Below are 11,461 nucleotides of genomic sequence, written 5' to 3'. Positions count from 1 at the left end.
AGGAACAGGGAATAGAATTTCTGACGCGTTGGATTGGTTGGAAGAAAATTTCCGACGAATCCAACGCGTCAAAAATTCTATTCTCTATTCCTATTGGCTGTGTTCTCCAGAAGTTAGCGCTTAATAAGCGCTTTATGCTGATTGGATAGATCTAGAAGAATAGCTCTATTTTAGCACAGATCTGAAAGTATAATCCAATGAACGCAAAGCGCTTAGCAAGCGCTAACTTCTGCTGGACACAGGCATTACCTGTTGCCAGGCATTGTGTGATAGGCTTAACTTTTACTCTGATTGTTGCCTGATTGCATGATGTTTATGTTTATTTTAGCCAATGTAAATTTTATAAATTAGATGTCAGAATGCATAGCACAGATATGCACCAAGTGGAAATTTTATCGGCAGAGTCCGAAAATGCGTAATGAAATAGTTCCAAAAGTAAAGCCTATCACACAATGCCAGGCAACAAACAATAGGAATAGGGAATAGAACTTTTGACGCGTTGGATTCGTCGGAAATTTTCTTCCAACCAATCCAACGCGTCAGAATTTCTATTCTCTGTTCCTGTTGCCTGGCAATAGCAACGTTCAGCAGGCACAACTGTTGAGTGAGCGCTCAATGATTTCTTAATATGATTGGCTGGATCTAAAAGTATTAACCAATCATACGCGGCCATTGTGTTTGGGCCTTAAAAATGAGCGTAAAGGCGCGCAAAATAATTTCCCGAAAAGGTATCGAGTAAAGCAGGGAGCACACACTTTTGCGTAAGTACATAAGCATATGCGTAACAAATTTGATTGGTCCATTTCCTTGTGCATTTGCTTATAGACCAATCAAATTTGTTGTGCATATGCTTATGCACTTAAGCCTATCACACAATGCGAGGCAACAGGCAACAGGAATAGGGAATAGAATTTTTGACGCGTTGGATTGGTTGAAGGAAAATTTCCGACGAATCCAACGCGTCAAAAATTCTATTCCCTGTTCCTGTTGCCTGTTGTCTGGCATTGTGTGATAGGCTTTATGCAAAAGTGTGTGCTCCCCGCTTAAAACGCCAGCGTGGCCGCTCTCAGATTTCTCTCTGGCGGTACTTTGTAATATCTAGTGACTTTAGGTTTGTTTTCTGTTCCTGCACCGGTGAACTAGTGCAGTAAGCTAGAATGAGAGAGAATATATTCTTGTCTCACTCTAATTTATTGCGCTAGTTCACCTGGTTCACCAGTGCAGGAACAGAAGACAAACCTGATGCCTGATGTATGCCGATTGGTCTACGCGGCGACGAGGGACGCGATTGGCCGATTTGAATCGGGTCGGTTTTTAAAAATGGACGTGCACTTTCGGGACGCTCCACATGTCACCGTTGCCCACCGTTGCCTTTTGTTTAAGTCCAAACGCGCGTGTCAACAGCGAGACGCGACCGGGCTGTGATGAATAGATCCTCCCGGATAAACACTTTCGCCGAGTTCTCGGTCAAACTCTCGGACTGCACGTGACACATTAACATCTCCGACGAGGTGGGAACCCGCCAGACCCCTTGGCGAAATGGAGAAATATCAGCACATGAGAGCGTTTATATCCGCGGCGTTGGATTACAGCAAGCATTCCAGCGAAAGCGCGACCACCGCAATACAAAGGAGCCTTGGAGTAAATATGAGAACGCGTGCCCTGTTAGAAATATTTTGCCGAACGCTCTTCGATATATCTTGCTGGCAGCACGACGAATAGTGAAGTAAAAGTTGATGAAAAATTGCCGAATGTAACTCAAAGTAAATTATAATTTGCCCTATTAGATTCGGCTCCGGATTCTGAATCCTCTTTCTATCGATAAGAGCGTCTCTAAAAGTCGCTTCTAGCCAAACAGAAAGCTTGTTAGACACTTTTAGAGGCGCTTTAGAACAGGGAGATAATTATCCGCTAAAAGATCGGTGTCACTCTGTTTATTTAGAGGAGATGTCTGTTTTTTTATATATAACATCTCAGATATGATTCTTTTGATAAAAGAGGGTTCAATATCTAAGATGCTAACATTATCCCAGTCTATTTCATCTTTCTTATGTATTGCGTTGCGAGCGAATTTTAACCATTGACTTTTACATTTAAATTATTTCCTTTTGCTCTTTTTCTTTTCTATTTATACACTGAGGATGGTCTAAAGAAAGACCGAAACGTCTGTAATTTTTATGTTTTAATAAACTAAATTTTTACCTTTTCGACGCCTAGTCAAGGCTCTTAGCCCCTTTTACTAATTGATTTTTTTTTATATTGAATTTTTACTGAACTATCAACGAAACGATAATGAAAGCAGCGTCAGCTGACAGAGATTTCGTAATACATTTCAGCAAAGTCTCATCCCTTATATTTTCAGTAAGATATTTCGAGGGCATTCACGCTGGATATATTCCAATTGCATTTACATTTCGAAGATTGCTTCCATTTATGTACCACAAATTTGCGTTTCTAAGGTAATAAGCGCGTCGTTGGATCTGAGTATATTTGACCCTGGGACCAGCGTAGCCGCGGAATTCTACGTGAGCCTGTACGAGCTCATGAACTCCTTAGGGTCGCGGTCTACCTTGATCTGGAGCGCCGTCGATGTTTTGCAAAACGCTTGCCGGAATGTACCTGCCAGACAATCGCTTATCCACACATATAAATTTGCGCCGATAGTAGCGAGATTACTCGAGGTATAGAATTTAATCGATGTCATTAGAAAAATATATTGCGTAATGAAGTTAATGTAAATGGATTCTTGCCTCTTCGGGCGTGCACAGGCAAACCTGACGACTGAAAAGAAGATTCGAGTACTGAAATTACTGCAAGAGCTAACGTACGGAATTAAGATATCGTGGCAAGAGGCTCATCTGCCGTATTTGATTTCTACGTTAACTCAGTGGGTGATACAATCAAAGGAGGAAGAGATTATTGCGCTTTCTCTAAGCGTGCTGGTCAATCTGTGTTATAAGAATCTTCCGGCTGTGTACACGCTGATGCGAACCATCAATACTAAAACGTTAATGAAAACGTTGCTGAGGCTCCAAGATAATGTCAACACTAGCATACAGTGTTGCAAATTGTTGCTTATATTGGAGCCGAGTAATACGAACATGTCTGAGAAATTTATCATAAACTTCGCGTCGATTACGTTTGTGAATCTCAAGAAAGCAATGAAGCAGAAAGACATTTTATTACTGAGACATATCGTTGACTTTTTTAACGACATCGGGCAAAATGAGCATTCGCGTAGTATACTGCTCACGTATTCAAAGTAAGTATATTAAATTAGTTAATTCTTACGTGACATGACGATGAGTAAAATATCTTAGAGATGACGCATATTACGTTTTCGGTATTGGCTAGCTATGGCAAGGATATCGAAGAAATATTAGCCACCCTGGAAGAAAACACAGATCCGGAATGCGTCGCTCTTATGATGGAATTTTTATTATCATTGGTGAAGCTGAAATTAACTGCCTTGGTACCTTTGTATCCTGCGTGCATAAAGTCAGCTATGACGTGGGTGCCTGTGGAACAAGTGCGTAATCTTTATTACTGTAGCTATTATTACTAACGTGACAGTAATAAGGGAAAATAATGGTACGCGAAATTAATAAGTAATTTAATCGAGGTGTCTGTCGAAAAATCTAGGTATGCTCGAAAGCTCTAGCGCTGATACGAGGCGTGATAGTGGACTCCCGACGCACCAGGACTTTTGCGACGCACCAGGAAGTTTTATCGGAGCTAGACCCGTCGGTCCTTATGCTCATAATGAATACAGAGGACGAAAGTAACCGGGATCAAAACGCAGAAGCGGAAATGAAACAAGCTGAATTGATGCAGCTGTTTCATGAAATGGTTAAAACTCCCGAGCTGAAGAAGAAAATTATGCAGTCCTTCAACGAGCACTTGATGCATAAACTGTTCAGTCATGTGTTGGACAATGATGTTTCCGCCGCTGGGGACTGGACCGGGAACTTCATTCAAGTTAATACAGAATTTAATGCAGAATTTGCAGCACGCGTTACAGTTGTACTAAATATCCGTCTTCCACTTTGCAGAATGTTTCGACCAATCTGTACATTCATGCCTTAGCCCTAACAGCAGACTTGGCAGCAAATAATTCCAATTGGTTAACACTGTATTCCGAGTTACTCAGTAGAAAACAAGTGCAGATGATAATAGCGCTAGCATTATTCACCGGTGACGAAGAAGTTAAGCAGAAAGCCTTGCATTTGACAGCATCGATTGGCTTTCCACACGAATGGTAAGCGCTTCACACGCAGTAAGACATTTGTTCTAATATGTGACAGTTGTACATATGGAATTTCTGTTTCAAGTGTTTCCGCAGTGGCACAATGTATGAAAGAATTAGAACCGTTGATATTAGTTCAGAGTATCAACAGCAACATACTGGAAGCCTCGAATAAAGCATCCATGAATTATGCCGGGAACGAACTGGCATCGTTGTTTTCCTTTGCGCAAGAAGAACGCCTCGATTCATTCCTAGCCAAGCTCAAGTCAGCTTTCGAATCGAATCAGATTAGTGATATTCCAACATCTGCAGTAATGGAATTATATGAATATAAGGTATAAAACTTATGCATATATATATTTTTAAATATTTATACCGCAATTTGATGCGATGTGTGTATTTATTACAACTTTTTTAAAGTTAGCAGCAACGAGACATTTTGAAAGAGCAATGCAAACAAATTTAGAAGCAGCGGACAATCACGCTACCAGCCTGCAACATAAATTAACACAAGTAATAGCTGAGTGTAATAGATTACATCAGTTATTGTTTGACACCCAACAATGTTTGGAAGGAATAAAAGCTGAAAAATCTGCATTAACGGGAAAGCTTAGCGAGAATGAAGAGGAATCCAAGAAAGCGCTTCTTATAAGAAAACAAGTTAGTGTTTATCACCAATGCGTGGGATACGCTTTAACAAATATTTTTAAAATATTAATCATTTTTGTTGTTTCTAGGAGATAGAATCATTGAAAAAAATTGTAGTAGAAAAGTCAACAAATTTGGAGAATTTAAATGAAAAACTATTCAAATGTACAAAAGAATTAGAAGCTAGTAACAATAAAATTAATATATTAGACAAACAAATGAAAGAATTAAGTAATGAATGTTCAATTGCCGAAGCAAAAGCTACAGATATGGGCAATAAAAACCATGAATTAAGTAAACTTTTACAAAAAATGAAGGAGTCTCTTAGTAAGAAAGAGCAGGTACAGTAGTTCTTTATATATATTTAACAAAAAAAAATTTTTTAAGCAAATTTTATATTATATTTTATATGTTGTAGCTTTTAGAGGAAAAGAATGCGGAGATAGGAGCAAATCGAAGTGACATATCTGCACTTAAGCAAGAAAGTCAACAAATGACTCGTATGTTACAGACATATGAGCAAACTACAGCAGAAAAGGATGAACAACTTACAAGACTTAAAACGGAGTTGAAAGAGTTGAGCCGCATGCGGGATATGATCTTCGAACTTACTGCTAAAAACAAAGATGATATAGATTCAAGTTAGCAACTTTTTCATTTTAGGACTAGTAATAAATATGGAAAATATTAGGATTAATATTATTTTTCTTATCTAATATTTTTATATAGACATATGCCTATCAATCTTATATTTAATCATGTTTTAATTTCTATTTGCCACATCAAATAGCAAACAGAAATCTTATACTACTCTTACTTTGGGAAATTCAACTACAAAAACACGGCGCACAGTTATATACTTTAACATAAAAAAATTTATTGAAGAAATGCATGATAGAAACATGATCATAAAAAAATTTATATATAAATAAATATCTGACTATTATTATTGTACGATTGTTCATTATTTATACAAGATCATTTTATTTCAATATATTTCGATAAAATTTCTTGTATAATTTGCACAGGATATAATTATATTTTTATTGTAAATTAAAACGCAAATATCATTTTGCATGCCGTTATGCAAATTGTCATACTGTTAAATATATTATTAAATAGATTAAAAATATTTAATATACACGTGCAATATTCCATATGGATTTCATTTCTGTCATGCTAGATACAATCGTTAACAATTTTTACTTATTACATTATTGAAATACTTAAAACGAAGTTTTTCTACGAATAATTATATAGGTATGCATCCTGCTGTTTTCAACGACAAAATTATTTCTTTGCCTCCATATATCATTTTTTACATACTTTACTATCAGAAATGTATACATCAATAATATATTAATACTGTTACAATTGCACTTACATAATAGAGAAGCCGTTTATTTATCTTACTATCCCCTTTGGTATTATAAAATAAGTAATACCTTTGTAAAGCCATAAATCAATATTAAAATATTTAAAGATAATAACAAATATTCTTTTAAATTATAAATAGAAAATATTTTTTCAGTACTTTTAATAACATTGCTAATGATTTTAATTGCTTTTTTATAATTTATCACCCATGTACACATAATTCTTATCAAATATAATAATAAAAAGGAGATGTGTGTGTAATTCGTGTATATAAACATATATATACATACACACACGCGCGCGCACATACACACATACACACGTTTCAAACGTTAAAATTTTTTTGTTTACTATACATATGTACTTTTGTGTGTAAGATATATATATATTATTATCTGTAAAATTAAATGCTGTTTTATACACATAAACAGGGTGTCTGTAACTGGTATAAAGAGATTCTATATGTAAAATAAATCGGGAGAGCAGAATACAATATTTTTATATAACACTTAATTTTTGAGGAAATTCACATTAAAATTAAAAAATTGGCTTTACTTGAGTGATTTCTAACGATCTTGTATCATAAAAATTATCAAGAGCAACTGTGCAAACAAAAATACAAGTAGGAAATTTAAAATGTACAAGATTTTATTTAAAATTAAAAGTAATCTCGATAAGAGCTATCTCTTTCCACGCAACCTTTAAAGTAACTTATCGTTTTATTAAAAATAGAATACCTTTTTATTTATGTATCAATATTCTCTCTTAAGATGAGTTTAGCATAAACAGAGTAACGTTACAAATCATCTACGCTTAAAAAGTATAAGAATATTATATTAATTTTCTTCTCTTCAAAGTTTTTCCTTTGAAAACAAAGTCCTGAAAGTATTTTACTCTACATTTCCGATTTACTATTGTATATACAATCATCTTTCCCATTTATACTATCAAACACCCCGTATATTCTATCAATATCAACGAGTTTACTTATTTAATTTTTTCATGGGATTACAGACCTTTTTATGTATCCGGACAAGATATAGTTGGATCAATAAAATGGCGAAGCAAAATAGGGAGGTGAAACATATGTCAATCAATCCCAATTATCTGACGCAAAAGCCAGTTGGCGACATCTCCTTTGCATATCATGTATCGGTAACAAAGTTGATAATACTGAAATTTGATTCATTTGTCATTGCACGTATCGTCCAACGTCCAAAAATCTAAATACATTTAGAACTTTACAAGAGCTATGAAAATAAATTACTTTCCAAATTAATTATAAGTATATATCAAATTATGTAAAACTGGCCAGCCAAATTAAAATGTACTATGTGCAACATGATTAAAAAGTACATTATTTTCCACATTTAATATCGTATTTCTAATACGACATTGTCATCAACTGCCGCCTTTGCTCCACGGCTGTTCAGCCGCAGACGCGAACATCAAGTAGAAGCAATTAGTGGTCATATTTATCCCCGCTGCCATCCAGAAAACTATATGCCAGCGTGCGAGGGTTTCCTGTAATGCAAGAGAAAACCAACGTACATACATCTGCATCCTAACGAACGCTTCAAGTGAGAAATTTGACGAGTATATACTAACGTGTCCCTCTACTATACTGCCGATAACATACGGTGCCAAGAAACCACACGCGTTCGACGCGGCATTCGTCAATCCGTACAGGGTACCGGCGTAACGTGGCGCCAATGCGATGTGATTCATCTGATTCCCGGCATATACCGCGCCCTGAAGAGAGCCGAGTCCAGCGAGCATCAGTATCACCGTCATACGATCGCATCCGGCCCAGATAGCACCGACAAAACTGAGACTGGGCCCCAAAGAGGCCACCGTGTTCCACAGTTTGAACGAGGCCAGGGGTGAGATCAGGCGACGAGCGAGGAGCGCGTCCGCGAAGCTCGAGATAGCAAGACCCACTAGCCAAGAGCTCAGGTAAGGCAACGCCGAGAGAAATGCGTTCTGCTGCACGTTCAGATGCAAAATTTTGTCCATGTACGTCGGCAGCTCGGTCAGGAGAGTGTAGAAGGCCCAGGACTGGCCGCACTGCGTAATAGTAATGGCCCATATAGGGAGAGAGGTGAAGACGGACAGCCAAGGTACTCCCGGGTCGTCGTCCTGTTGTTTAAATTATTCGGACATTAGGTCAAACACCTGATGATTCAATTTTGCAGAAATATTCACGTGTTAAGCTTAACACTGACCTCGTTCTTTTTCTCGACGCAAGCTTCGATATACGCCTTTTCGGATGGATCGATTCTCGCGTGCTGCGACGGAGTGTCGTAGATGAATATCAACCAGAATACGTACCACACGAGACCGAGGCCGCCGAACAGATAAAATGCAAGTGGCCAACCACCCCACAATTCTAAGGAACATAGCCAGCCGCTCACTGGTAATGAGACGACAGTTCCGAAATTCGTACCTGAGGAAAGTATTGTAAGTATCCTCGGTTCCTATCCGACAACAGGCAAAACGAACAAATTACCTGCGTATACTATAGCGGCAAATTTACTCCTCTCCAACGGGGGCACCCAATGTGCCAGCATACTGTGCATCGCGGGGAATGTTACTCCCTACGTATCACGAGGAAATATTAATAAATTTCTGTGTAGACGCGTTATAAAAAGCGGGACATTTACCTCGGTAAATCCTTCCGCGACTCGCACAACCAGAAATGGTACCAGACCCCAGTACGCGGCGAAGGGGCTTATCACGGTGAGAACAGCGGTCAGAAATACTCCCAGACCATAAATTAACTTGCCGCCCATTTTCTCGGCCATCCTGCCACCCGGGACATTCGTAGTTACATAGCCAAGGAAGAATGCGCCTAATATAATACCTTGAGTCTTCTCGCTCCAAGCGAACTCTCCCGCGCTCTGAAAAGCATTCAAATTAATTTCAAAATATAAAATAATATATGATGCTATAATTAATCCCGAGGAAAGGCTCGATTGCAAGAGTTGCGTGCTACACTTTAAGATATTGCAAATTAGAACGATACGTTGCCATGTATTTCTCTTGTTCAAATATTAACAAAAATAATTCTTTTTAATGATGATATTTGACGATTACATAAATTAATGTTTAACGAAGTAAATTAAGAAATAACGGAGAAGCTGGCAACAGGTTTCTAACAAATCTCATTGTTTAGTTCGTGTGCTATCTCGGACCGTAGATTCTTTTTGCGAGAAACATTGAGAAACCACCGAGATAAACAGGCCGCTATCGTACACTAATCAAAGAAGGTCAGTACAGTGTGCGCGTCACATTTATATGTTTCAGCTTGAATGACTAACGCCATGCGATAACTAATATCTAATTGACGTATAACGAGAATGACGCAAGAGAATGCTTAGAGGTAATATAATACAAGGATTCAAATGACCACTTGATGAAAGCAGCGATAGATTTACCGGCACAAAAGTCCCGTTTATCGGTTTGATCTTAGGACAAACGTCGCTAGTATCATTTTCCTCGGTATGCGGTATCGCTGTCTGATTAACCATGGAGACGATGGCTACCGATAAATTGACTCTCATAGCGTACACAAGGGCGAAGCCAAGGAAGCCCAGGAAACCGAGGGTGTGACGCGCTTTCACGCATGATTTGGTGTCAGCCGGAATCTGCAATATGTTAACTGAAAGAACAATGCACCGTGAGTACATGTTGTTAATAGAGAAGTGGAAATATACTATTTAAAAACACAAATTTGAAGAAGAGCAGCAGATCCACGTGATTCAGTTGTTCTAACAGTAAGAATATTAATTCGCGCTGAGGAAGGACCAATGTCCATCGGTGCGAATTAATTTTAATCTCAGTTTTCTCTTTTTCATTTTATAATTCTTTGAAAGACTTTTGCTTTTTGCACATTTACAATTCTTAGAACAGACTAGAAGTGGATTTATTACAAGCTGTCAAACAGATCTGCCCGAAGTTTTAAGCGTCGTCTACGATAACCGGCGTAAGCGTGGAGTAAGAAGTAAGAGTAGGAGTAACGTTTTTGGCGTAAGCTGTTTACGCCGACTCAATCTACAATACGGTGAAGTAGGTGTTGTAGGCATGCATGAAAAGGCGTAAGAGTAAGAGTAGGCGTAAGAAATAAAAATAATTAATTTCGCTTACGCCCTTACTTCAGCTCTATTAAACCGGAAGTAGCTCTCTTACGCCTACTCTTACTTCTTACTCCACGCTTACGCCGGTTATTGTAGACGACGCTTTAAGGCCATTCTACAATTGCGTAAACGTGGTTGTTATCGGTTGTACAGTGTTGTAAAACACAGTTTTAAACTAGCATTTCCGATTGTAAAGCCTGTTGTGAAAGATGGCTGAGCTTCATCTTTCACGACTACAACGATGTAGGACATAAAAGCTAACCAATCATTCACTTTAATTACGACGTATCTCACTCTATTGTATATTATTTTGATGTAAACACTTACTACTACTTCTACTCCTACAACCCTACAACCACGTTTACGCAATTGTAGAATGGCCTTTACACCTAATCTACAACGTGCTCTTCGCGCCTAGGAACGTGCCGGTTTTATACGAGCAAGTGAAAAGGCTTTAAAATAATTCGCCGACAACGTACGATTGTACAGCGTATGATGTACAATTTGTCAACTTGCACGAATCTTTCCAGCGTATTTATTGGCTACAAAGTAGAATGTTTCTGGACGCCAAGAACACCTTGTAGACGAGGCTTCACCCAGATAGCACAAAACACTCCTATGAACATTTTAAGAATATTCTCCAAGAATATTTGGAATATTCCACAGGCCATTCTTATATATTTATCTTATGTTCGTAGAACATTCGACTGGCACTACTGTAAATCTTTTTCAAATGTGAATAGAATAACACAGGCCTACAAAAATGACACAAAAACACTTTTGAATCCCCACCGAGATTTAAGGGTGTTTCTCTATGTAATTTTTAGCGCTGAATCCAAATCTGGCCGCAGAATTTGTCTAGCACGTCAGGATTTTGAGAGAATTGTAACGATTTTTTAATTTTTGGGCCGCCATATTTGGTCAGCTATGTTGAAAATACAAATTATAACTTTAAAATCTTAATCAGTGACCCGAAAAACCCTTTGATACAAAGTTCTGAAGAAATCGGTCTGAGAAACGTTCGGTGCTTAGGTACCAAAGAAAATGGAATTTG

The 11,461-nt window shown here is 37.9% G+C and overlaps 2 protein-coding genes across 2 annotated transcripts in view; one reads left to right on the top strand and one right to left on the bottom strand.

Annotated features, from left to right (window-relative positions):
- Positions 1-1,175: 1,175 nt before the first annotated feature.
- Positions 1,176-5,610, top strand: LOC105564808. Its single transcript, XM_012017489.1, has 10 exons — positions 1,176-1,641; positions 2,460-2,681; positions 2,769-3,262; positions 3,355-3,529; positions 3,643-3,978; positions 4,053-4,258; positions 4,332-4,581; positions 4,667-4,906; positions 4,984-5,235; positions 5,313-5,610. Exons 1-10 carry the CDS (start codon positions 1,540-1,542, stop codon positions 5,538-5,540), a joined length of 2,505 nt encoding a protein of 834 aa, XP_011872879.1. The 5' UTR covers positions 1,176-1,539; the 3' UTR covers positions 5,541-5,610.
- Positions 5,611-6,610: 1,000 nt separating this feature from the next.
- The window catches only part of LOC105564807 (sialin), a 7,385-nt gene continuing 2,534 nt past the window's right edge, over positions 6,611-11,461 (bottom strand). Inside the window, exons 2-7 of the mRNA XM_012017488.1 lie at positions 9,709-9,932; positions 8,935-9,171; positions 8,781-8,868; positions 8,497-8,717; positions 7,880-8,410; positions 6,611-7,795 (exon numbers count right to left, since the gene is read on the bottom strand). Coding sequence (XP_011872878.1) covers positions 7,673-7,795; positions 7,880-8,410; positions 8,497-8,717; positions 8,781-8,868; positions 8,935-9,171; positions 9,709-9,932 — 1,424 coding nt within the window. The 3' untranslated portion in view covers positions 6,611-7,672. The remainder of the gene's footprint in view (positions 7,796-7,879; positions 8,411-8,496; positions 8,718-8,780; positions 8,869-8,934; positions 9,172-9,708; positions 9,933-11,461) is intronic.

Source organism: Vollenhovia emeryi, unplaced genomic scaffold, assembly GCF_000949405.1.
Source record: "Vollenhovia emeryi isolate VEMERY1.0 unplaced genomic scaffold, V.emery_V1.0 DF939159.1, whole genome shotgun sequence".
In the NCBI taxonomy this organism is placed as follows: Eukaryota; Metazoa; Arthropoda; class Insecta; order Hymenoptera; family Formicidae; genus Vollenhovia; species Vollenhovia emeryi.
Note: the sequence above shows the minus strand (reverse complement) of the source record. Positions and strands in the feature narration are given on the sequence as shown.